This window comes from Pollicipes pollicipes, unplaced genomic scaffold, assembly GCF_011947565.3.
Source record: "Pollicipes pollicipes isolate AB1234 unplaced genomic scaffold, Ppol_2.1 Scaffold_5724;HRSCAF=6776_pilon_pilon_pilon, whole genome shotgun sequence".
Taxonomy (NCBI): Eukaryota; Metazoa; Arthropoda; class Thecostraca; order Pollicipedomorpha; family Pollicipedidae; genus Pollicipes; species Pollicipes pollicipes.
The window spans coordinates 32823868-32851552 of NW_023596746.1; the positions used below are offsets into that span (position 1 = coordinate 32823868).

Consider the following 27685-nt stretch of genomic DNA (forward strand, 5'->3'; position numbering starts at 1 on the left):
TCGCCACCGGAGCGGTACACTCTGCCCCCCCCCCCCCTCCGGCAGACCGTCGGCAGCAGCGGTGTCTGCGGTGCTCGCCACCGGAGCGGTACACTCTGCCCCTCCCGCGGGCCGTCGGCAGCAGTGGTGTCTGCGGTGCTCGCCACCGGAGCGGTACACTCTGCCCCTCTCGCGGGCCGTCGGCAGCGGCGGTGTCTGCGGTGCTCGCCACCGGAGCGGTACACTCTGCCCCTCCCGCGGGCCGTCGGCAGCAACCGCCGCCGATCCACCGGCCTCCGGGCGGCGCGCTGAGGCAGACGCGCCGCTCGGCCTCCGTACGCAGCGCTCTCAGGCGGTCACCGCCCCCGCCTTAGTCATAACAAGGCAGAAAACCGCTGACGGAGGACACAATATTGTTTTCGGCGCGACGCGTGAACCCGATCCGCTGTCTGGACGACACCGGGTGGCAACCGCACTGCCGGCGGCCTGGCGCATCCCCGGCGGTGACAGGCGTCATGCGCCGTGTCAGGCGGCCGCTCCGACACCTCGACAGATGCCATAGCAACGCCAGGCCATCCGTAGAGGCTTCTGTCTAAACATTTCTTCTTTATGTTCGCAGCACCATCAGCCACCTGCCCGGGTGGCGTTGCGGTCACAGCCCTGGTTGAGCATAGCTCGTTGTGTTTGAACCGACCACGGCACGCAAGCATTCCAAACAGCGGAAGGATTTTCCCCAGTCAGTTCTCCGACCTGTGCTACAACTGGGGATAGCTGCTACGGGACCATGCAGAGCGACGGTGCGGTCGTCCGTTGTGCCCGTCTTCCCTCTGTGTGGTTCCCCACATGACACTACGTCCCGCGCCTGACGTGCTTGCCCCTGGTGTGATGATGATCACTTGGGCTTTGGGGCGCACCGACTACGTTGGCCATGTGGCGCCCAACCCCCTGGTGTGAGGCGACGGCGGCGTGCTGACGGCTGCACCTGCGAGGCGGCACGGTCCGCTCTGCCCGGGAGGACGTCCCGGTGCAGTGTATGCAGCTGGCGTCAGTCTGCATATGTGCGGGATGGTAACGCCTGCACATGTGCAGGCGTTATCTCCGTGACCCACTGCTCGCTCGTGCAATCTGCTGTTGACTTCGCCGCCGCTCCCCTTCCCCCCGTAAATAAACACCCGGCCCCGCCCCCTGTGACGTTACAGGATGCCGCGGTACCGTGGCCGGCCGTGAGTGGCCGGATCCGTGACCTGTGGCCGACTAGTCACGCCGCTCCGGCACCCGCGTGAGGCTACACGGGCTGCTGCCGCCAATCCCACGCCACACGCGGTACTCTATCAGCTGTTTGCGGTCCGCGCAAAACCACTCCACCCTTACGTCAGACATCCATTGGTTATGCCTTCGAGATACCCACTAAACCCTGGTTCAACTCGTCAGTCATTGATAAGACGGTAGAAATGGCCTTATTCGTCAGAGAAAAACCAGGAGAATGGAAAGATAGCGGTACTGCATCAGAGAGAATGGATACTATATTTCCATTCCCCTGGTTTTTGTCAGAGGGATAAGACTATTTCCACTACCTTATCGCTGTGAATAATGTTCCCCATAAATGCACTTAAGAAGCTTTTGTCAGTCATGGAATGAACCACTCACAAGTCCGCTTCAAACAGGGCAGTCTTGTTTTGCCAGCGCGTGATTAAGAAAGCAGACAACATTCCTAAGCGACAAAGTGTTCCACCAAACGATGCCAAACGCTTAGTATTACGCTCGTCTTGCCTTCGACCGCAGACAGCCCCCGATCTCTAGAGCACCCTCAACCCACGTGCCCCACACAGCTCTACCTGGGCCCAGGCCTGACCTGTGGCGACCCCAGCCACGAGGCGTGCGTCCCGCGCGGCCAGCTGGACCGACCCGCCGGCCCAGTGACGGGACGGCGCGGCCCTCCGCGCCCTGCCGGACGGCGGGAGCGGCCGGCGTCGAGCGAGAGGCCCGCGGCCCGCCCAGCTCGGGCGGCACACCGCGCTGCTCGTACCTCGCTCGGTCACACGGGACCGGCGCCAGCGGGACCAGAGGCCAAGACCACCTACTGGGCCGGCTCGCAGCGCCCAGAAGCAGCGTGGAGGCCCGGAAGACATGACCGAGTAGCGTCGGTCCAGGTCCCAAGAGGTGAGAAGAGGACAGTGGTTCCGGCTCCGGCAGCAGCCACATACATCTCCCCCAGCACAGCTTGGACACGAAAAGCGGTCAGGCAGCACGCCGTCCCGTGACCCATACGACTTGTGCAGGGTGCCCCTCCCCCCCCCCCCCCCCCCCTGCTCAGGATATCATCGGCATCCCCCTTCACGGTCTCTTTCTTCGCAGGCGGCCAAGGGGGACGCAGCACGCCAAAACCCATCTCACACAATCGCACGATTTGGCCGGCGCCGTGGCATACTGCCAGCCGGATCGTCGACCAACAAAGGCGAGCCTGCCATGAAAAAGTCGGTCACAGTACGTCTACACCCGTGAGGGAGCATATCCGCCCAGTCAGCATCTGGCCTGGCACGTCTGGACACGCCGATTCCCATACAGCACAGTCTGACGGCCGGGCGCCGTGCCCTATTGGCTGCCGGCCGTCACCGCGCGTCAGCAGGGGACGGTTACACGTGCGACTGAGGCGGCTGGGACGGCCGCCAGCGCGGCCAGCGGGCGGCCCGATCTGGGACGTGTGTCGGCCGGCTGGCCGCAGACAGGGTCAGCACCGCTGTGGTCAGCAAGGGGGCCAGCACGGGTCAGCACGGCTAAGCACGGCTCAGCACCGCCAGTGTCTGTGACCTGTGTCCGGCAGCCGGGCTCTCCTGCCATTGAAACAGGCCCTATGACCCCATGTCAGGATGGCAATATTTCCGACGAACGAGATCTTGTTACACTTGGGTGCCTGGCAAGAAATATGACCCGACTTAGTGACTACACCCTGCTGGACGCAGTCCGTATACAGACGTAGGAGCCAGCTGCAAGCACACCTCAAGCGCGACTTGGCGCACGCCAAATAGAGGACCAAGACGGACTCCAGCACTGTGGCCTCTTTCTCGCAAGGCTTTTAGCAAGCTCAACTTCATATGCCGCCAGCATTGCGGGTAATAACAAATTGCCCGTCCCGATGGTTCAGTCGGTTAGAGCGCCTGCCTTCCGATGCAACCGACGGTGGCAGAGTGGGTTCGAGTCGCTCTAGGTGCTCGCTATTTGGCATTGACAGGTATGGCCTGCGGCCGGCGGCAGCGCTCGCGCCACAGGTCAGGTGACGTAAGAGGGCAGGACGGACCAAGCCGAGCATTGCGGCACGTTAGACTTCCGCACCACATGCTGCCCTTGACCGCAGAATTGCGCAATCGGGTGGTCTGGGTCAGAGCTCACACAATAAACAAGCACTGCTTAGCGTGAGCTCTGATCCAGAAATCCTTCCATTCAAAGGTTCGGATAAAATCTTTTTTAAACATGCGGACCATTGTGCTAACCGCACGCGGTGTGAATCCCCGCTGATCCGTCAGTGATTCACGGAATCTCTGATTGTTTGTAGCCCAACATCAGGCCGCATCTGAAATTCTGCGACCATTTGCGCCTCACATCCGCCCATGAGACCATTGCCGCATCATCCGAGACTGGACCGGACCGGACCGGACCGGACCGGACCGGCCCGGACCGGACTGGACTGGACTGGACTGGACTGGACTGAACTGGACTGGACTGGACTGGACTGGACTGGACTGGACTGGACTGGACCGGACCGGACCGGACCGGACCGGACCGGACCGGACCGGACCGGACCGGACCGGACCGGACCGGACCGGACCGGACCGGACCAGACCAGATCAGATCAGATCAGACCAGACCAGACCAGACCAGACCATACCACACCAGATCGGGCCGGACCAGTCTGCCGTCGCCGTCGGGAGCCGGCGTTCGGCGGTCTCCGGTGGCTCACTCACCTCGGCCCAGAAGCAGACGATCAGAGACGAGCCGGTCAGCAGCACAGCATAGTAGGCGCTCAGCAGGCCGGCCGTCCACTCCTCGCCCATGTACTCCTGCGCGGCAGCGTCGGCGGCGGTCAGGGTCGGCACGCGGCGCGTGAGCGGAGGGGTACCCCACCATATACGGGAGGCAGGGTACCCCACAATACACAGGAGGCGGGGTACCCCGCGATACACCAGTTGGCAGGGGCAGCATGCACCCAGTGACAATGCAGACGGCACGCCCCAGCACCAACGGTGGTCGCGACGATTGGATACGACGGTGTGTTAACTTTCACCCGCGGCGCAACATGGCTTGAAAACGCTCCGTCTCAGTGGTGCCCATATAGCACGGACAACACATAGCATTACATCAGCCCAACGATGGAACAGCACAGGGTGAACAAACTATTGTTCTGCGTTCAGCAACACACATAAACACACACACACACACGAACGCACGCACGCACGCACGCACGCACGCACGCACGCACACACACACACACACACACACACACACACACACACACACACACACACACACGCACGCACGCACGCACGCACGCACGCACGCACGCACGCACGCACGCACGCACGCACGCACGCACGCACGCACGCACGCACACAAATAAATGCTGAAGAGGGATGCAGACGGCAATTCGACAATAATTCCGCCTGTACAGTTACAACCATGAGTCATACCAGCTATCCGCTTCTGGCCTCGGAGGAGAGCGTTTATATAAACTAAGCACATCCCACCTTCTACAACCAGGCATCCAATCAAGCCACATCCTATCCCCCAGCCGAAGTGTCAGTTGTTAAGCCTAGACCCTCTATGACTGAAAGCCTTCCTACGGACGCAAAACTGCAGCAAACCCTATCAAGAACCACACTGCGACTGTCCGGGCCCAACTCCTCCCCGCATTATTAAGACTTCCCAGACTTAAATAGTTATTGAGCCTGTTCTTGTCGCTCCTCAGACCTCCTCTAAGCTATTCTGATCCTTCCCGTGGCTCCTACCTCCTCCAAGCTTCTCAAAATTCGCCGTTCACCTCTTCCAACGTCCTCCGGAGTGAAGGGTGCTTTTTCGAAGGAGTTAGGGGGAGGCTGGTGGTGAACATTAATGGCGCAGTTCATTCATTCAGGTTTTTGGCTTCATTTGTCACATAACAGAAACAGAGAACTGACGTGTAAATTGGAGCAGATATATTCTAAGTGATCTCCTATATTTTCCTACCGGTATAATCATTTTTATTGCCTACATGTACGATTTCGAATAGTTTCGTTTTCAGTTTAGCCGTTAATGTCACAAAACTGTCTACTAGCTGCGCGCAGACAGCTGATACCTACTTCGAAATCGTTTCCGTGGTAGCAGATTCAAGCGACTCAAAATTTATCTCATCTTTTTTTGGAGAAGCGATGGGAGCAGACCGACTGTCTTTTATCAGCGCCATGCGCAGACGGAGGTCCGCAGAAAGTCAACAGGTCAGCGTACAGTGTTTCGTTCCGCCCGGCTTATCTTATCTGGCAGCGCCGCGGGGCCAGTGTCGTCCCGAACGACCGGCCGGCCGTGACCCCCGCCCCCCGCCCTGCCCCAGCCCCGGGCGGCCCGATAGGCCCCGCACTGCGAATACACCCCGGCTGAGCCGGCGCCACGGTCCAGAGGACAGGCGCACCTGACGCGGCAACAGCGGAGGCCCTGCACCGACCACGCCCGCAGCACAGGCGCACCTGACGCGGCAACAGCGGAGGCCCCGCACTGACCACGCCCGCAGCGCGAGCGGGTCCCGAGAGGCTGGAGCGAGGGGGCGAACGCCGCGCCGGGACTCGGCAGCACACTGCGTTCACCACCGTCCGACCCGATTCAGAGCACGCAGCGCGGAGCGCGGAAGTTCCAGAGGCCCTGCGCGCGGACACCTTTCGCGTCGAGACGAACGCGCCACAATGGTCACGACTCCGGAGAAGAACGAGCCGCACGAGAAGACGAGTTTTAAGCAGTGACGTTGGCAACGTGGTCGATGTCGCAGGCTCGCATTAGAGGATGCTGCAGCAAGCACCGTTGCATGCAAAAAGTACGCCACGGAAACGGTGTCTCTGTAACTGGCGGCCCCACTTCCGGCGATAGGCGGACAAAAGGAGCACGCGGCTGCCGGACTTGGCGACAGACTTCTGGCGCGCGCTTTCTTGCGAGCGGCAGACACTGACGGCCAAGTGCAGGGCGAATTCGCTCTCGCTCAAAAGCGCACGCAGCGCGCCCTCGTCCCGGATCCCAGTGCCAACGCGGTGGCGGGACTGCGAGTCGTTGCAGTGCTGCAGCCGAGCCGACAGCCCCATAATTGGACGATTTCGCGCATGGCCGTGGCGAAGTCGCCTCAAACGTCTCACCGTCCGCTTGCTGCCGTCGAGCCCGCGGCGGCCTGTAACGGTGTCCGCTGCCGACGCAGATGAAGCTTCATGCCGCGGATGATAACGGCGCGATGATGACGGTGCGATAGGATGACGGACGGACGTGGATGACGTGCGATAGGATGACGGACGTCGGACGTGTGGACGCCACCGCGTCCGGAGTGTCCGCATCCACCGATCGTCGAGTGGAGCGACGAGCGCGGCAGTTTGGCCCGCCGGCGCGAGGCCGTGCAGCGCGGGCAGGGTGGCGTACCCCTCGAGCTTGTCCCGCTAGGGTGTGAACCCGCGCAGGCTGGCACCCTTCTTCGGCCTGGGGGCGGCCGTCGGTGTCACACCTAGCCCTCTCGAGCCGCTGGCCGCTGCTGGGCCACGGGCAGCGCCGGGACGCCCAGGGCGGTCAGCATTGGAGTCGACGGCCGAGGAGCGAGGCTGTCTGATTCGGCCGGAGCCAGGAGCCGCTCCTTCCGTTGTGCTGAGGTCTTGGCTTGGTCCTGCGGCAGGTCCGTCAGGCGCAGAGGTCTGGCCGAGGACGTCCGGACCCGTGGTGGGGGCTTCTGCCATCTACGCCATGTTGCAGTGTATGTACACGGTTTGTTTTATAAGCCACGTTACGGAGACGGTGTCTGTATTCGTGACGTCAGCTCTCTCGCCGACGCTTCAGACATGACTGAATCCCAACCGCCCGGGAACGGCCATCGGCGGCCCGAGCCCCCCCCCCCCCCCCCGTCCCCCGACATTTCAAACAGGCTTGCGGCGGTGAATGGGAAGGAACGACTGGAAGTGCCTCTGCCCCCACCTCTTCCCCCTTAAGGACAAACTCCCGCGCCCCTGACGAGCGCAGGGCGGACAGCACGCCGGGCTCCACGGTCAGCGATAGGTCTTCACGTCGCCAGCGCGCCAGGCGAACCGCCCGCGTATACCGCTGATACGCCGCGCCACGTCAGGTGATCGAGCCGACGCAGTGAGCTCGTGTCCCCGCGACATCCCCCGCCACGTGCAGCCCGTGCCGAAACAGCGCCATGACAACAGGGCATCGCGGGGATTCACTCTCCAAGGTCAGCATCAAGTCCAAACACTTGGCTAGCCTGCTGTCGGGAAAGCTCAATCAAACAGCGGGTGCAGATGCACCGTAAAACGAGTGCGTACAAAGTTGCAGCCCAACTTCCTGTCCGTTGTGATGTTGATAGTGCCTTCAAATACCCCCAACAGCCTGACAGCGTCTGGCATGTACCGTACAAACACACTGGACGAGTAACCGACAGTCACGGCAAATCGGCAAGAACCGTGGCCACGCCAAAGCATCCACACACGAGCCAGAACGTTTCGTGAGTTTCTAACAACAGAGCGCACTCCACCTGGTCGCGGTCCGACGCAAGCGCCGACCGCCCGCCGTATCCCGTCACGCTTCACATGCCCCTCTCCCCCCACCCCCCTCGGCCCCACCGGCGACCTACCGGGGCGGCGAAGTACATGCCGCGCAGCACGGCGGCGGCGAAGATGAGCAGGTAGAGCGCCTTCTGCGTGGTGACGCGGCAGGCGCGAAGCAGCGAGGGCGTCTTCATGCGCGCGAACTCGGCGCGCACACACAGCACTAGCTGCGCCAGACACACGGCGCCCAGCAGGAAGAAGAAGGCGGCGAACGAGATGTAGTACGGCAGGTTGGGTGTGTCGCAGAGAGTGCCCTCAAACTGGATCTGAAACAGGGGACGCCAGGTGAGCATGTGACGTTCCGAGGGGCCCGGTGCGAGAGGGTCAGACTGGAGCCCCGTCAGTGGGGACAAGGGGAAAGGGGAGGGGGCATGCGAGCCTCTGACTGGGCTGCGCCAGTGTGTGTGTGTGGGGGGGGGGGGGGGGCAGAGGCAGCTTACGACGACGCCCCAGACTGGCAAAGCTCTTACAGAAACAGTCCAGCCGACCAGCACATGTCAGCAGAGTGGCAGTCGGGTATCGATCGGATGATTTAAGTGGTTAGTGACACGGCAGCCGCCGCCAGCTGTGCACAAGCTGCACACCCGGGCAGGAACAGCGGCTAACCGGGGGACCAGGGGAACGGCCGACCGGGCGGCCGATCAGGGGACAGGTCACGGCCGGGGGAACAGCCGACCGGGCGGCCGATCAAGGGACAGGTCACGGCCGGGGGAACGGCCGACCGGGCGGCCGATCAAGGGACAGGTCACGGCCGGGGGAACGGCCGACCGGACGGCCGATCAAGGGACAGGTCACGGCCGGGGGAACCGCCGACCGGGCGGGCGGATCAGGGGACAGGTCACGGCCGGGGGAACGGCCGACCGGGCGGCCGATCAGGGGACAGGTCACGACCGGGGGAACGGCTGACCGGGCGGCCGATCAAGGGACAGGTCACGGCCGGGGGAACGGCCGACCGGGCGGCCGATCAATGGACAGGTCACGGCCGGGGGAACGGCCGGCCGGGCGACCGATCAAGGGACGGGTCACGGCCGGGGGAACGGCCGACCGGGCGGCCGATCAAGGGACAGGTCACGGCCGGGGGAACGGCCGGCCGGGCGGCCGATCAAGGGACGGGTCACGGCCGGGGGGGACGGCCGACCGGGCGGCCGATCAAGGGACAGGTCACGGCCAGGGGAACGGCCGACCGAGCGGCCGATCAAGGGACAGGTCACGGCCGGGGGAACGGCCGACCGGGCGGCCGATCAGGGGACAGGTCACGGCCGGGGGAACGGCCGGGGGAACGGCCGACCGGGCAGCCGATCAGGGGACAGGTCACGGCCGGAGGAACGACCGACCGGGCGGCCGATCAAGGGACGGGTCACGGCCGGGGGACTGGTGTGTGATGGAATTCAGCGCAGCCGGTCCCTGAAATCACCCGTCCCAGGGCGGACCTGAGCCGTCGGACGTGCGGGGCTCGCCGCCGGCGGCAGACAGGCGGCGCTGCGCGGCGGCACCGGAGCTCGACACCCGAGACAGCAAAACAGTCCACGGTCTCGAAAACAGACCCGACTTGGGGCCGGGCCGCCGCCGCTCGGCAGACACTGCGGCGTGATAGTGGCGTCACCACGAGCCGCGGATCCACACGCGCTCTTCCAGGCAGTCGTCTGGACAGAGCAGCCCGAAGCGATGCGTGATTGGGACACCGCGACACGTGACGGCGTGACGGCGATAGGCGCGCCACGGCGCTAGCCAAACGTCACATTCCGACGTGATGCGAACGGTCCATCAATGTCACTGATCAAACCAAATACACAGGCCTGATCGACGCGACAGCTGCCTGGCCTTCCAAGCGCTGAAAGCCGACTCGAACCGCGAGGCGTGAAAACCGTGAGGTAAAAACCCCGCCGGCGGGGCGGAGGGGGGGGGGGGGGGGGGGTTGAGGCACACGCTGCTTTGACAGCGTGTTTCCCCCGCTGGCGCGCAGCCGGGCAACGTCGATGCAGGTGCGGTCGTGTTTGTTTGCCGGTCGTGTGGCGTGGCCTACTTAGTTCCTGCAGCCGAGCGGGGCGACGTGACACGCCACCGCCAATCAATGGCGCCCGGCGAGCGTCCTTCTCCGCGCTGCACCGGGCCCACCGCGGCGCAAACACCGCAAGCTGCCTCCGATCGGCCGCCGCCGCCTGCAAGCGGCGAACGTCCTGAGCTCGGCCGGCTGCCCGGGCCGGCCACCAGCAGGGCGGGCCGCCCGCCGGCCAACACGCCGGGCGAGTATACCCGCCATTAGAACACCGACCACAATAAATTCCCAGCAACGATTTTGTTCAACAGCTGAGATCAGTGCATATAGCCGGTACATTAAAAAATAACCCAGCCCCTGGCGAATCCATCATGACTTCTGACGTCTATGGGACATGCCCTGCGCATGACGGCAGCGCATTTGGCACGGGATGGGCGCGACTAATCCGACCGCTGACGTTCTCCTGCGCTACGAGGCCGTCCACGCCCTCTGGCGCTGCGGGGCGGCCGGCGACATCTGACAACGTCCTACGGCGCTACGAGGCGGCCGGCGACATCTCATCACGTCCTCCAGCGCTGCGAGGCCGCCGGTGACGTCCGACCACGTCCTCCAGCGGTGCGAGGCCGCCGGCGACATCTGACCACGTCCTCCGGTGCTGCTAGGCCGCCGGCGATATCTGACCACGTCTTACGGCGCTACGAGGCAGCCGGCGACATCTCATCACGTCCCCCGGCGCTGCGAGGCCGCCGGCGATGCACCGGCCCGGTCAGACTGCGCCCACAGCGCAGCACACGGCGCAGCTCAACGCCCGCCCCATGCCGCCGACGCAGAGCCCAGGCGCACCGCGCGACGCGCACAAAGCCGCTCGTATTGAGGTCACTGCGCCCCGGGGCGGCTGCACGGGGCGCGCGCTCCACGTGCGTCACGACAGCTGGCGCCCACAGCCGCCGGGAGCCGAGACCCACCCGGAGACGCGCCCCCAACTCTGTCCCAGCGGCGGTCTCCGGCGGCGCCCCGTCGCGGCCCATTTTTCTCGGCGGCTGGCGAGGTCAGGCCCGGTGCAGCTGCACCGAGAACGCCCCGAGAATGCACCGGGCGCGATCGATGCCGGCTGCCAGGGGCGCTGTGGGTCCGCGCGGCTCCTCCCGGGCGGCGGCGGCGGTGGCGGCGGCGGCAGCAGGCCCGAAGCCTGGGGCGGGGTCCGGCCGCAACACGCCGCCGCCGACGACAACAAGGCGATTAGCCCCGCTGCAGCGGCGCAGGCAGCCGGCGGCGGTCGAGTGCAGGCGCACCGAGCCAGCCGGAAGCGACGAGCGAGGGGGAGGGGAGGGGTGGGTGGAGCCGGCCGAGCTGCTCGGCGGCACGAAGGTCAGGTGAGCCGGCCGCAGGCGGACGGGGGGAAGGGGGTGTTGTGGCGCTCCCGCGGCCGAAGCGCAGCTCCCGTCCCAGACGAGGCCAGCGCGGAGCTGGTCCCGGGGTGCCAGTCAGGCTATACCGGATCGCGCGTCTAAAGAGCGTGGCGTGCTCTCCTTCTGCTGGGTGACTTGGGAGCCGGCTCCTAGAAACGTCGGGTGTCCTCCAACACGTCACCATGGGGATAATTGTGATTTGTCTTGGCGATGCGATGAGGGCAGTGGGGAACTACCACGACCAAATATGTTAACCCAGCTGGGCAAAACTGAGCTAAGAACACACGCCACCCAGACATAATCGTATTGTAGGTCCATTGTGCTACCAACAAGGGTTGTGCACCCAACGGCAGATGAAGTCGATCGTGATCGAAACATCATAAACGTACACTTTGGGACAGCCAATACAACGGCCCGATGCCTTTCGTGGCATGTGGCGAGCGAGGCAATAAGACATGCGAGTTGCCAACTGTTATCGTGTATCGTGTAGATGGTACCAAAAAACACGCCCATAGAGCCAAATACCTTGGACAACAATACGTTTGTGTTTGATCAATGCGATGAAAAGCGCTGAGCCTTCATATCCGCATTCATATCGGTTCCATGGTTCCTACAATGGATACTGCGCAGGGCCATGTAGTTAAAATGGGTAAAATGCGTGGCCCAAGCATGATTTAATTTTTGGTCTCGCCAGTTCATGGAATCAATCACAGAGTAGTTTGATGGGAAACAGTTTGGTCGCTCCACGCAGAAAGTGAAACCAGCGTCTTCCCACCAAGCCGTTAGACCTTGAAAAAGCACAACACACGTAATCCTAAGCGGACCGATGGAAAATCAGGAAAAAAAACTCTCGCCACCGCTCCAGATCTGCACACCTCAGAAGAATATCCGCGCCTTACAAAACGTCCCGCAGGCCTATTGTGATGCCAGCCACCGCAGATGCTTCGATAATCTCCTGCGACTCCTTGCTGTTGATCATCATCCTCGGCACGCATCTGATCCGGGAATACACGGCACATTCCTGGAACCCTCGTCAGTAGATCGCAACGTACCGTTCCAGCACGGGTGCAAGGCACGTGCAGAGTAAACCTCGAGCGCAGCGTTCGGCGAGAAGTGACCGGGGAACAACACTACCAGGAAAGACCGGCACGAGCGCAAGGCACGCGCAGCGTAAACCCCGAGCGCAACATTCGGCGAGAAGTCGCCGGGGAGCAACACTAACAGGAAAAAGCCGCCGCCGGCAGGGCTGCGAATGTTTCGAAGAAGCGTGAGCTCATGTTGCTGCTGCGCCCGGCCGACTCCTTGTCTTAAGCATTGCGATAAATTCTGCTCCTTGGGCGGGACATTTGGCGGCCTGGCACATGCGCGCAGTAAAACCCAACAAGTCTGCTGAGTTCTCCATCTTCATGAAATGCGCGCGGTCTGCACCAATCACATCGCACAGCAGTATTAGAGAATCGGCCCCAAACTTGTACACGTGGCCAAGACAGACTTAATACAAAATTTGCAGGGTGATGTGCCGCTGCTACCGGCATGGGATGACCCGAGGCCCTGTTCGTCTGGTACGCCATCCGGTCGACGCGAGCGACAACAGTAAGCTCGCGATCTAGCACGACACCCGGAGCAGCCACGGCCACTCTGATGCATGAGATCTCGGGCATGCTGCCCTCTCTACGGGTGGGCCTCCCGTGGTGTAAACACTTACGACAGGGGAGAGACCTGGGGTTGGTTGCAGCGCAGTAGTTCGACAGGTTCGGTTTCAGCCGCCATAACCGAAGCCATCGACAGAGTTGACTGGGCACGTGCTGGTCGAAAGCCATGCTTGCTTAACAGTCAACTCTATGTCATGCACATTTTTGCATCACCGACGAGTATCACCTGGTCAGTCTCCGCCTAGGTCATTAATACAACATGCACACCGCAAAGGTAACAGCACCTGACGCAACAAGCAGGCCGTAGCTTCCGGAGTACCAGATGTCCATGATGGACGCCGAGATCCATGATGGACGCCGAGATCCATGATGGACGCCGAGATCCGTGATGGACGCCGAGATCCGTGATGGACGCCGAGATCCATGATGGACGCCGAGATCCATGATGGACGCCGAGATCCATGATGGACGCCGAGATCCATGATGGACGCCGAAATCCATGATGGACGCCGAGATCCATGATGGACGCCGAGATCCATGATGGACGCAGCCCGGTCACAAGCACTCGCCGATCACGTCCAGCCAAGCGTGGTTTGTGCCACACAAGCTCTATATCTGTGATATGAGTACTCATTGACACCCATAAAGATCGCACTGTAATCTGTGTGAGCCGCATGCTTGCTTTTGTTGTTGTTTATTGGTGTTTTCGGGCGCGTCGACTGCAATGGTCATTTGGCACCCAAGCCGCATGCTTGCGAACATCTTGCTGCAGGCCCTGTGCAACATTCACGAACTGGGTTCGCACAAGCGCCCAACGACAACGACAGGCCGTGCTGTCCGTGAGGTACAGAGAGCGGGAAGTCGTTTATGTTGACGAGTCAACCGCTCTCTCACATCCTCTTAAAAAGAGGCAAGGGAGACCAAGAGGTGGCTATTGTTCAGCATCGCCGTTCGTAAATATCAGAAATAGATGGCCCATTTCAGGATCTGCGGAGGCTTGCCCTGTCGCAGAGCCCTGAAAGCGGTGTGCCCGGCACAGGCGGTCTCCTGCACAATCCGCAACAGCGTGTGCACCGGCCCCGCCCGGTCCGCGTGTGTGCATTGGCAGCGGCGTTGAGGACGCCTACCGAACGTTTCACAGACAGCCTCCGCCGACACATCAAATATGCTCCGAGCGATCACGTTCAACGTGGGTTCAAAGCATTTGCGGCAGGTCGGCAGCCGAGGGTCCAAAAACCTCGCTGCAAATATGCCGTTTCGCAAGCCCATTCCATCAGCGTCCCTGACAAATTTTTGGCCACCGACCAAGAGCAACGGGAGGGCAAAGCTGACCTCCCAACATCTAGGAAGTCTGAAAGACGAAGGTATGTGGTGCAGCAGTGCTGCACGCCGCTGGCATAAGCCGTTTGGTCGGCCTTGGTGTCATTCCCCTGCCGGGGACCAGGCGACCTTCCCTCGCATGCCGCAGCAAATCCGCTTTGTTCCGCGGCGTTCCGTAACAAAGCCCTGCCACAAGGGCTGAATGCCGGCAGACCGCAATACCATATTCTTCGACACTGACCAGCCATCAGAAGGCGTCGTGGAGCACGCAGCCCACGCCTGGGTAAAGGAACCTAATTAGCGTGTCATACGGGTGCTAATTGCACACATTAGTAAGCGATTAGCATGCTGGCATATCTTATATACACAAACGTATATATATATATATATATATATATATATATATATATACATATACAGGCATGGCGGGTTGGAGACGGTCGGCCGCTGATGCAAGCGGCGGCGCCGCAAGGGTGGGTCGCCGGGAGCGCCGCAACAGCGTTCGGACGGCCGCGCCGGAGAGGGAGCGTCGGCTGCTCCCAGCCGCGCCGCAGCAGCCGGGCTCGCACGCCCCGACGCAGGTGGTCACCGCGAGCCTGGAGCCGGCGCCGCCGGATGACTAGGTCCCAGAGCTCTGCCGACTCGGCGTCACACGCGAGGCACGACGCGTTCGCCCACAGCGGAGGACGTAAGGAAACCGGCGACGGAAACGTCGCGCCCTCTATGACGGGGCGGGAAAACCCACGCGCTGGCCGTTCCGGTGCTTGCGACGTATGACGCTTTCACCAGTCAACTCATCAAGAACACGATACAGCGTCGCCAACCGATGCTTGGAAACGCTCCCATTACGTTTCAAAAGGACACCAGCACTGGGCCAGCGACCGCGCCTGGTTGATGAGCCTGACTTCGGCCGGCCCGCATCACGCATCTGCACGGCGGCCGGATCTGCACAGCGGCAGACCCGGCCGCGTCACGACGCGCGAGCCCCGCGGCGCCGTGACCGACCGGCACGGTCACCGGCCAGGCCCCGGCGCGCCGAGCGCAGACCAGCTGGGTCAGCGCGGAGTAGGGGACACGGAGCCATGCGTCACGCTGTGAGACCTGTTTACGGCGCGGTCACCATGAGTCAGCCACGGGCCCGGTGGCAGCGCTGCCAGCGCTGATCGGATCGGATCAGTGCACGGCGCTGATCCGATCCGCACGCAGCCAACACCAGGATAGCGCACGCCCAGTGCCGATCCGATCCGAACACAGCCAGCACCAGGACAGCGCACGCCTGGCGCCGATCCGATCCGCACGGAGCCAGCACCAGGACAGCGCACAACCGACGCTGATACGACCAGAACACAGCCGGCACCAGGACAGCGCACGCCCGGCGCCGATCCGACCAGAACGCAGTCGGCACCAGGACAGCGCACGCCCGGCGCTGATACGACCAGAACGCAGCCGGCACCAGGACAGCGCACGCCCGGTGGGCGCGACAAGCACGCCTGGCTGCGGTCGAGACAGTTTCATCGTCATCATCCTGCTTGACTGGCAGGCCTACATGTAGTGCGCCTCTCGAGCACGCCTGAGCACCTAATGACGAGCACGCCGGCCCACCTGCGAGGGCAGGTCGTCCGAACCGCTGCCAGGCCGCGGCCGTGGCTGCGCTTGTGCACCGCCGGCCACGTGGCGCCGTCGCTAGCCCGCAGCTGGCGCTCGCCAGCCGCCGGGCGGCCGCCGGTGTACCCAAGGGAGCGGGCGTCTCCCGGCGGCGGCGGCGCCGCGTCAGACAGGGCGGGATCTCTCCGCGCGGCGACCGCTGCCGGGGCTCGCTCCGCCCAGCCCGCGCGTCTGAGCCGCCACTACCACTGTCAGGGCATGTTCCAAGAACGACGCGTCGCCCGGAGCGGACGTGCGCGCTGACGACGGTGGGGACGCCCGGGGGGGGGGGGGGGATAAGGCTCGCTTTCACGGCCAGCAGCACGGCGACGCTGTCCGCGGGGACGACCACGCGGTTGTGTTGCTTCATCTTGGCCCGTGCCACTGCCTTCCGTTTCGTTTCGTGTCGGCAAACACAATGGGATCTAAACACTTTCACTCATATCCTGCCCACATCCATATCCATTCGATAACAACCACAATACCAAATACTTTTGGTGACAATGCCCACTCCATTCGTTTATGGTCTTAGCGCAGCTTTACAGGTGATCATTTGTCTGACTCCGCAGCTTTACAGGTGATCATTTGCCTGACTCTGTACGACGCATGACACGTCAGCCAGCGGCAGTAGCTATTTCGGTCCTCGCTAACGGCCCCCTCCCCCCCCCCCCCCCCGCCCCAATAACCTTCAGCAGGCCGCGCAGGAACCGCCCACCACGTCCAGACTGAACACGCAAGCTTGCGGCCAGGTGCGCCACCGCTCCTGCGGTGCCAAATGACCGGGCATCTGTCTGAGCCTGGCCTGGCTCTGACTCTGACTCTGGCTCGGACACTGACTCAAGCTCGGGTTTCATTTGGACGCTTGGAAGCAAGTTCTTCACTGATTTCTTTATGCTGACACACATGGCCAATAGGCTCGGAGCTCCTCTCCTGTTTGCTTACGCTACTCGTACACTTCCTTCTCGACCACTGAATGAGCCAGGCCTAGGTCACACTGAAACAACACCAGCCACGTCACGTCGGCGCGCTGAGACGAACACGATGAGCAAGAGCGCATAAGCAGTGCTGCGTGGTAAGCGGAGGATGTCCAGAGGATGAGGCGGCCCGGAAACGCTGGCGGCGCAGCTGTCCGCGCGCGCGTCACCAAACCACCACAGTGGTGACCGAGCGAGACATGCAAACGCCGCAGTCGCGCGGTGCAGCCGGCCGAAAACGTCACCAGCCATCTCGTCCACGCTACCTGCGCCAGCGCGCGGCGCAGCGCCCCGGCGCCTGGGGAACCGACATCGGAGAAACGTTCGCGGTCTGATGACGTCGAAACGGGGAAACGGGACGCGCGTCCGTGAGCACGGCCGTGATTTCCCGCATGCACGCGCCGCCGTGTTCACGCCGCCCGCACGCGCGGAGGTCCGCCGCCGGGCGGGTGCAGCGCTGGCGGCGGCGCGACACACGCCGCCGGGTTGGCACGCCCGTCGCGTCGGCAGCGGCCAGGCGACTTTGGCAGCGTCCCATCACGACGCCCGTCGCCAGCCGGCGGACAAAAAGGGCGGCGTCCACAGCACCGCTCTGCACAGCCGTAAATCCGCGGCAGGCGTCGCGGCCGGCGGCGCGGCGCGTACCGCGCCGCTCAGCGCCACCGAGACTCGCGGGACGACCGAGGGGGCACCGCGCGCGGCAAAGGTCAGCGCACGGCGCGCGCCAGTTAGGAGGTCGGCGCACGTCGCGCAGAGAATGCGCCAGGTGAGCAGACGAGGTGCAGGTCATCGCGCTGGGCTGCAAACACACCAGGGGACGCCGCACAATTCCAGGGTCGTCCCCGGTGGCGCGAGATGGCCGGCTGCAGTCCGCGAGACGTCGCAGTTTCGCCTCACCCGCCGGTTGCGATTCGAGCCCGTTTCACCCAGCCGGGCCAGGTGACGCCGGATTAACGCGGTCTGGAGAAACCCACAACACAAGCAGGCTGGCAGGCGCTCGCCGGTGGCGCAACGCACAGCCGCTGCTAGCCACAGCAGGGCGTCTCTCCGATAGCCTCGGCGCATGAACGCACCAAGGCCACAGCGCCGGCCATCAACGGGAAACCGTCCAGCGTGGTGAAAGAGCGCCGGGTGACGCAACCGAGCGGCGGCTCCTGGCGCGCGCCGCTGGCGGGTGGCGCCCAGCGCCCGCGGGCGGAGGGGGCGTCTCCACATAGCGGGCCGGCAGCTCGGATGCGGCGGCAACCACGGCGATCGGGCGGCGGGCGACGCTCTCCGTTTGATGACGAGACGAAGTGGCACAGGCCCGGTTTGGCGGTCCGTCCCACAAGCCGAGCGCACACCACCGTAAGGTACACCTTCCACTCGCAGGTTCGAAAAGCTCGGCGCAGCAGCCTCGGATTCTGACGTCATCTTTCATATGACGAGTGGTCTCATTTCGAAATCGGCATGCCTGTTGCCATCACTGCCTGGCAGCACACGCCGCAAGCGTTCCGCAGGCTGCCATTTTTTAACGACGACAGTTGGCCTCTTTATATCAAGCATATGCTTCCTTAATAATGAAGATGTGTGTCTTTGCAAATCACTTTTGAAGCAATGCTGTTCCGTAACTCGCGTTGATGTTTACTCGAAACGGAATAGCTGACACCCCTGGAGTCCATAACAAGTTAAGTCAACTTTTCTGCGGTATATCCAGACCGCGCACCGCGCCGAAGTTCCGTCATAAACCATGTGTATGTTACGACCGAACCGGTTTCATCCATCTCTGGTGTGTCTCTTTTTAACAAGAGCGACGTACGTCGTCTTTTTCCTTTCGTGGAGCGCCAGCAATTGCACTGGCCATATCAGCACTCAGGGGCATGGCGCAGCCAGGATCCAAACTCATCTCACATGGCCAGCATCCAATACCGAGGCAAAGGTTTCGGTTGACTTTGACTATACTTAGATTGGCTGACTACTAGTTTTCGGGCGGGTCGATTGCTGGTGTCATTGTGCGCCATCTTTTGTCGGCGTGAATTAGTGCGAGTCTGGCTGCGTGGGAGCGGCCGCGCCGCCGCCGCGCCGCCGTGCGAGAACGGCGGGGCATCGGAGCCACGACGGCCCGCTCCTGCGCCGCCGGACCGTCGCCACCACCGGGTGCGGGCGGCGAGGGCTCGCCGCGACCCAACAGCCTGCTGGGCGCCGCTGCCGCTGGGCGCCGCTGCCGCCGGGCGCCGGCCGCGCCCCACCGCACACATCAGCGGCGCGGCGCAGGAGCAGCCGGTCGCCGCCGGACCCACCTCGCAGAGGCACGAGCCGTTGTGGCACTCGCCGTGCGAACAGGCGGCCGGGCAGCTGGCATTGCGCGTCATGACGCGGCGCAGCAGCGTGACGTCACCGAGCGTCAGGTCGCGCAGGTGCCGCACCAGCGCCAGGCCGCCCTCAAGCGGCGTCATCTCCACCGCCTGCCGGACAGAGGGGCGCCCAGCGGGCGGTCAGCAGGCGGACGGCGGCCGCGGTCGGCGAGACGGTGCAGACGGCGGCGGCATAACGGGCGCGCGGCACGGCAGCCAAACGGTTTACCACACAAACACCGCAAACAGCCACACGGCACAGAACAGCACAATGCGCCCGCACCGTGCAGCACAGTTACACACCACAGACCCATCACGCAGACCTGAGAACGACCACAGCACAGGGTGTATTCACGGTACAGGACGAACGACACGTCTATTTCGTGGCTCACATGAAAACACGATTGGTTACCGCCACCAACATAAAATGAACACCGCACTCATCATGTTGTTACCCACAGCCAAACAACATGTCACGCAGATATCCTCCACACGAGGGACGATAAATGTTTGGTAAACAGCTTAATTCCAACACAAAATCTTGCATTCCACCAACCATGTATTCCTCCCATGCACTGCATCCCCCCAAAGAGCAACATCCACACTCGAGCCCGTATACAAAAGACCCGAAACGTGCCCTACATCGCCCCGGGACGGAGCTGACCTTTGCTGTAGCCCGCCATGCGGGGCAGCAGCTGACCATGGCCTCGCGGCAGCGGGACACGCTGGCGGGCGGCGCGACGGTCCGACACTACGGCCGCCGACGACGAAGGCCGAGGACGCGGCCCGATCTCCGGGACAGCCCCGGGAGATCGATCTCGCGCCGGCGGCCGGAGGGGAGGGGGCTCGGGTCGGAGACAGATCGATGCGTCGGGGAGGAGCGAGAGAGGCGGCGGTCGGTGACGGTCGGCGGCGCCCCGTGTGGGTGACGGCCGAACCCGACCCGGACCGTGCTCTGGTAGCTGTCGGGCTAAACGGCAGCGAACGACCATTGAGCTCCAAGCTCGACTGGACTCGACGAGACCACCGGAAAGATGAGCTCACCCTCACCCGAGCAACGGACAACACAAGACCCGACCTGCACAACATACAGTCGCAACAAGCCCGACCTGAGCAGGCAACGAGCAACACACGAATCCATGCCAGCGGCGCAGTACCCGGCCAGCGCGGCCAAGCAAGCAGCCGAGCTAGCGAGCTCCTCTCCAGCTCGCTAGTCGTCCGGTGCCGCCCCACAGCGTCGGCGGCCATGGAGCGGCACGGCTCGGCGCCAGCCCCGGCTGGTTGCCGGGCGCCGGCGGCCCGACACACGCAGGGGACCGGACCGGGCCGGGCGGCCGCGGCGCGTGATCACGTGCACGTCACGGGAACCGCCGCCGCCGGCCGCCGACGCGGTACGCGGCTCTAGCCGCGCAGGTGGCGGCGGTCGGGGCTGGCTCGAGGAGCGCCGCACAAAGAGCGCGTGATCGGGATGATAGACACCACCGCACCTGGGACACAGGAAGATACCGCGACGCTGCGAACGAACGGCGCTCTGTCGCTCCGGTAACGTTTATTCGGCGAAATTCGCCAGCGCAAATACTAGACGGGACCAGTTGCTGCATGTGCCAAGGTCACGCACCAAGGCAGGTGGATCGCATTTCTGCTCCAGAGCCCCGGCGCCGTCCAGCCTGCTGACGCCATAGCTCGCCTTACCCGGGCACGACCGGTCCGCGCTGGCCCTGAAGGAAAGGGTGCCAGCACGAATCCCAGCTCTACTAGAACAATAACACTATGCTGAGTAGCACCAGACGGCAGCTGAGGAGCTCGGCAACATACCCATGTGCCTGACCAGTTGCCCAACCTCAGATGCAGCTGATGTAACATAATTTGGGCCCAATCAAACGGGCCTGACACGGGCACTGCGCCCCTTGTCAGCAGAAGCCACCTTTGCACCGCATTCCCCAGTGGCAGGTCCTGGCTCCTGACACCGACCGAGCCCGTGAAGGTCCAGCCGCGATGGCTACCGGCCATCTCCGGCCAAGGTCAGTCGGAGCCAATCCTCTGACGTCCCCTGCGCTCTGGCCGCCTGAGAGGGCGGCCAAAGGTGCTCTGACCGATCCCGTGACGGCCGCCGCGGCTCACGCGCGCCTCGCACCAGGAGAGCTAGCTGCGCGCACGCTGAGGCACAAACCGCTGTCCACTGTTGGGGTTCAATGTTACCACCGGAGGTGAGACCCTCCTGCTGTGTGTACGCCGCCCCCCCCCCCCCCCTCCCCGACCCTGCCGTGACGCACCGTGCCGTGTCCGTGACCCGCTGTGTACACAACGTCACCGGCCGGGCTGCCACGCTGTGCGCAATGTCCGTGACCCGCTGTGTACACAACGTCACCGGCCGGGCCGCCACGCTGTGCGCAGTGTCCGTGACCCAGCTGTGCGTCGACCCAGCATCGCAGTGCCGGAACAAAAAGGCGCTGTCCCACAACAGCCTCCCACCTGCGCGCGGGCGGGTAGGGGCGACTGCCGCGAGGTCGCCCGGCCCGACCCGCCCCACTTCCCGTCCCGGCTGCCCGTACAGGTGCCGGGCCGAGCGGGCCGATCGCACAGATCACGAACACGCCGGCGGATGGCCAGCTGCAAAGGCCCAGCCGATCCCCGGTGAACAGGAGCGAACAATGAATCATCCGGCATGCCTGTTTCTTTGTGCCGGGAAAGCGACCCGGAACGCTGCAGCATACCTATCCTCGGGGACGTGCACGCCAACGCCCGCCAGGGAAGCATCATCCACGGCGTGGCGCCGGGTACGTAGTGGCCAGGGGTCCGTAGAGCCGGCAGTGGCTGCGACGGCGGCGGCGGAGCATTGCCAGTGCTGCCGCTCCTCATGAGCGCCGGCGAGAGAGGGGACCGCACGCTGCTGTCTCTGTCCCGACGGGCGACACCAGGTGACCGACAAAGGGGGTGCCGTGCCGCGAGAGAGGGCCGCGCGCTGCTGTCTCCGTCCCGACAGGCGACACCCGGCGGTCGACACAGAAGAGTCCCGGGCCGCGAGAGATGGGACCACGCGCTGCTGTCTCCGTCCCGACGGGCGACACCAGGCGGCCGACACAGGAGAGTGCCGTGCCGCGAGAGAGGGGATCGCGCGCTGCTGTCGCCGTCCCGACAGGCGACACCAGGCGGTCGACACAGGAGGGTGCCGTGCCGCGAGAGAGGGGACCGCGCGCTGCTGTCGCCGTCCCGACGGGCGACACCAGGCGGTCGACACAGGGGATGCCGTGCCGCGAGAGAGGGGACCGCGTGCTGCTGTCTCCGTCCCGACGGGCCAGAGCCTAGTTTTGATAAGACCGCGCGCTACGGTCCATCCTAGCGGGACAAGGGCTGTAGCACTGGCAGTCCTGTCCCGTCCCAGCATGCAGGGGTCACCACGACAGCCACGGGCCACTGTCCTCGCAACGCCGAACAGAGACAGCGAGGTTATCCGGGCACATAGCCGGGTGTGAATCCGACTCACCTGGGAACGTGCGGTAACAAAGGCTGCTCAATACACACCACATATGATTGACGCGAAGCCGGCCCGTCCATTGACAGCGGCGTGATCGGGACGTCGACCTGCACAACATGCCATTTGAAATGGGAAAATGAAGCCGCACACCACCATTTACAGCAGCCAACGACAATAGTTTCTCATATTCGGCGATCAAGAGTCACGCACAGCTTGGAAGGCTGAGGAAAAAAACCAGGATCGACATTCGTTCCACCACTACTAATCAAGACGGAGCCGACCGCGGTGGCAACAATTAGTTGTACACAAACAGCAGTTTCCACGCTCAAACACCGGGCGATCAGAGTGTGAGTGACTGTGCAGCTTACCACGACGTTAAACATCCCTGCAACGAGCCTTTCGACGCATGTTGTTACATGCCCTTCAACGTGCCTTCCCCGAACCCCTTTTGCTTATTGTATTCTAGCACCCTTACATTGTGAAACTTGTCTGTCGCGCCTTGGCGTTTATTTATGACCCAGTTTCCATCCACCTTGACGGGCGCGGGAAGTGAGTTGTGTTGCGGATGTGTCTGTAAGTCAAATAAGCACACGCACACATGCTTAAACAACTCCGTATCTCCTGCGATTTTGTCGCAGCAGTCAGATCTGGCCTTGACAGAAGCAGACGCATCAGAGATGTGCCTACACCTTGCACATGTCACATATCCTTGAGCTTATTAAGCTTGCAAACATATTAATGTTTCAAGCTAAAATCGCTATGGAAAAGCAAAAAAAGTTTAATCCCTCACCTCCCCCACCCTCCATGCAAGTGAGCCAAGACCCTTCCCGGCCTAAATGTTTTGTCTCACTGCGTTACCTTTGAGCTATTTGACAGAAAGCGATTGGACGTGCCGCACACCCCTCCCAGCCAATTATGAAGCAAGAGGGCCAGGTAACTCGACACAGCCGATCGCTGCTCATTCCCGTCCGTGTCCACACCTCGGCGCGGGTCTCTCACCATGTTTCGCCGGCATACCGGCCGGGTGCACGGCACCACTCCGGGCGTCCACTGTGCCGGAGTCGGTAGGTTCCACCCTCGGCACGCGCCGCACCACCTCTGACCGGCTCGTCCCGGGCGCCGGACACCCACGCTATCTTATCGGTCCGGCCGGCACACACCGGCGCACACCTCCACACACACACACACCCGACAGCGGCCGGCGCTCGCGCACGCACCTCGCGCTGCGGACAACCCGCAGCTACTCCGGCGGCGCGCGCGCCAGCTGGCGGCCTGCAGTGGTGACGTCACCGCGCGGCTCCGGCGGGCAGTGACGTCACAGACGGCAGACGCCGCTGCTGCTGGTCCATGGCGCCACCCCGTTAGCAATGGACCCGCACTGGACGGCAGCACGCGACCCTCCCCGCAGGCGCGGCGGCTGGGCAAGCGGCGGCGTCTCTCTCACCCTGTGTACACGGGCAGCTAGAATTCGGATCCACCGTGGAGTCGGATCCGAGTCCGCATCAGAGTCTGAGCCGACCGCACGGCAGATCCGAAGCTCAGCTGCCCGTGTCAACAGGGCGTCTGTCCTGTTTCAGCCCGGGACCCCATCCTCGGGGAGGTCCGCACGACCGGATCACAGGCAGCGGAAGTCTACCAACCCAAAACCGTGCTCCTGGCAGTACATGTCGACGTGGCTGCGGGCACTCATTGAAGTAGGAGGAGTTCAAACAACCGGATGGAATAGACGACCAGCCGTCACAGCTGACGAACGGAGATGTTGACAAAACGGTGTCAAGTGCCGAACCGAAGAGCAAAGGCCGATATTTCGTGCGTGGCTGCCACTCCAATGCCACATATTTGGACGCAACAAGAAAGGCATCCAATAACGTCAGCCATGAAATGTGGACGGTGCTAATGACAGCACCTATGGACAATAAATTCATATCTAACTTAGTGTCCTGAAATTGCCACCTACTGAGGTGACATAATACATCACTCAACGTCCCGAAAATGAGCCACCCACTCCAAATGTTGACCTGATCTGCCTCGGATAGCGTTGGCGATATGCTAACCGATCGGTAATATTGCGAAAGGGTCGGCGCCGAAGCGCAAGGGCAGCATTCGTCCGACATCAAACCGCACGACCGTATGAACTCTCATTCAATTGCATGGGGTTATGTGTATGCTAAGACGCGTCGAAAAATACTTTTCGACGGTCTTATCAAGCCAGCAGGAGAATTTCGGGGCGTTTCATACATCTGTGATGCTCCGACACAGAGGTTCTGTGGTTGGATGCGTGGCCTAACATACATACGACAATGTAAAGAGCAGAGGCTGCAGAGCGGCCCTGATGAGCAGCGCGCCCCTACACGCCAAACAGCAGAGGCGCCCACCCGCCGGGACCTTTGGCAGGGAGTCGAACACTCGCTCGCTGTCAGAGCGTCTGTCATATGTGACAGGCACCCCGTATATAGGCCCGCCATATCCACACATATGGCGGGCCTATTCTGACATCTCAGGATCACTTGTTCTCTGGGGTCACCAAACCAAAGACCAATTACTGGTGCAACATGTTCACCAGATCATTGCCTTGATGCTTTTTCATGCAAAATTGCTCCTGTGACAAGGCAACCACTTCCCAGCTGCTGCCTGGGCCCGAGCTAATCAAAGGCCTACCAGTCAGGCTTGAGGCAGTGACATCAGACTTACTGGCAGAACAAACAATACAATCAGATACATACAGTATGAACAAACAATACAATCAGATACATACAGTATGAACAAACAATACAATCAGATACATACAGTATGAACAAACAATACAAAAGGGTTTAAGGTGACACATCAGATGCATACAGCAAGGGCATATCACAACACACTAACAATGTGTACTGACAAAATGATAAAGGTGGAAGGCAATCCTTATTCAATTATTGGCACACAACATGCAGCAATACAATATCTAAAATAGGCAACATATATGAGGTTGTAATGCTTAATAGCTTTCAGGATGGATGCTGTCCTGCCAAAATGTTTGTATTTTAGCAACCACCATGAACAGCTATATTTGTCTGCTATCATAACCAGTGAGGGTGTTGCAATTGCCAGATTTCTAGTGCAAATAAACATCAGCTCAGTTTTAGGTGGAAATTTGACTGATTTCTGAATGTGTACTGCATATATTACTCAACATTACATTACAAATGTCATGCATTAAATTTTGGCCTAGTAGCTAATATGCCTTAAAATACTGATTGTAATGCCATGAATTATTTGGAATTTGCCTTGCTCCTACAAACAACTACACACCTTAGTGATTGCCAAAAAAGCATAGAATTAGAAATAAACTACAATGTGATAAAAACACCATGTTACATTGAATGGTACTGTGTTGAAATATCTCACAGGTATTGCATAACCAAAAATTTTGAGAGCAGTTATAGTGACAGATGGAACAGCCAACAATTACCAATTTATGTCATGCCTGCAGAATAGAAGGGCTGAGCAGAACAATTTCCAAGGGTGAGTTATGCATTAACCTTGCAGATTGAACAAACGATGAATCACAAAATACGAATAAAGTACATCTCAGAGAGATGCCTTTGTGTTATTACATGAATAAGACAGTGACATTGTCGCAATAAGACCACCTCCCTGCCAGGTGTCCACATGGAGGTGCAAGGGGTGTATGCAACACCATTTATAAAAGTAAGATAAACCAAAAAAATACAAGTGCATGTTTGCAAAATAATGTTTGCATGTCTGCAAAATAATGCAAGTGCATGCAACTGCATGTTTCATACTGTATGCAAGTTTGAACCTTAACATGAACCCTAATTCCAGCTGATCTGATGTGATTGCCCTTTAGTTTGATGCAGGGCACACAAACTAGATCACTCTCCACAGTAAAATCATAACAGAACATGTGACATATGCCCTCTTTTCAGCATATCCAATTGTGCACCACTTTTATACCCATACTTAGTTCACACTCCACAATTTTCATTGTAAGCCAATGGCACACTAGATGGCCCAGCAACGCTTACCTCCCTGATGCTATCGTGCGAGCTGCTTCGAATGCAGCTGGGCTGCCTCACAGCAGCAGCTTGTTATCTTTCAAGAAAGCGTCATCGAATTGTACCTGAACAACATGCAAAGAAACTAAAACTGTTGACGGGCGAACGCGAGGCGCAAGCGCACCTGCCCTCACGAACTCCCCAGTTGCAAGCGAACACGGCGCAGGAACAACGCAATCCAGGGGGCGCAAGCCAACAGGCAAACCTGGCGCCTTGCTGCTCAGCTAGAGACCTCTATGCTAGAACTGCTAATACGGTGGCGCCATCTAATCCGAATGAAAATTGGGCGCCACATAGCGGTTTTAGAACAAAGATACTTATGGAGGACGTCCGTATCCGAGAAGTGATTTTAAAACCAAAAAAGTGCATGTGGATAAATAACGTACGCAAATGCCTGTAAGCTAATGTAGGTAAGGTATGTCTAAAAACATTGTTGATCTGGGATATCGTACGTGTAAAAACGACAATATTTGTACCGGCTTGTTTCCATTCAACGGGAGATTCCAGAATGACGATCCCTTCCCCAGCATTGGTCATGGAAATATTCATGCAAACAGATTCAGACATGCGTTGACACGCGGTCAGGTGGGGTGGGGTCAAATCAACACACACACACTTACACGCACTTACACACACTTACACACAGTTACACACACAACACACACACGCACACACACACACCGAAGGTTTTAGCTGTAGACAATTGAACAACGGATCGTCCGACATAAAACAATTAGATGTACCTTGCAAGGTTGTTGACCTATGGTAAGTCCAAGCCAGGCCATGGTTTCAGGGAAAGCAACTTCCAGGCAATCATTCAATGTAATCCAACAATGGAGTGTTAAACGAAGCCATACATGTCTGATATGCGTTCTTAGGCAACACAGCAGTTGAGCAAACAAATTGCATTCACCCATAGGCGTAGGAACGTTTCAAAAAGTGGGGGACCAAGCTCAGGGTGTACTTCAGGAACTTTTCCTGGAAAGCAAGCCCGATGACCTGGAGAGGGGGGATGAAGATTGTTATCGCTC

At 60.8% G+C, this 27685-nt stretch overlaps 1 protein-coding gene across 5 annotated transcripts in view; it reads right to left on the reverse strand.

Annotated features, from left to right (window-relative positions):
- Positions 1-26793, reverse strand: part of LOC119104014 (uncharacterized) — a 44519-nt gene extending 17726 nt beyond the window's left edge. For 2 of the 5 annotated variants that reach the window (XM_037227741.1, XM_037227736.1), the window contains exons 1-4: positions 19786-19865; positions 19068-19232; positions 7820-8059; positions 3939-4034 (exon numbers count right to left, since the gene is read on the reverse strand). In XM_037227741.1, coding sequence (XP_037083636.1) covers positions 3939-4034; positions 7820-8059; positions 19068-19232; positions 19786-19824 — 540 coding nt within the window. In that variant the 5' untranslated portion in view covers positions 19825-19865. Of the gene's footprint in view, positions 1-3938; positions 4035-7819; positions 8060-19067; positions 19233-19785; positions 19866-22964; positions 23168-23595; positions 23809-26624 lie in introns of those variants that run through there. The other 3 variants (XM_037227737.1, XM_037227740.1, XM_037227739.1) reach the window with 3 other exon arrangements.
- Positions 26794-27685: the final 892 nt, after the last annotated feature.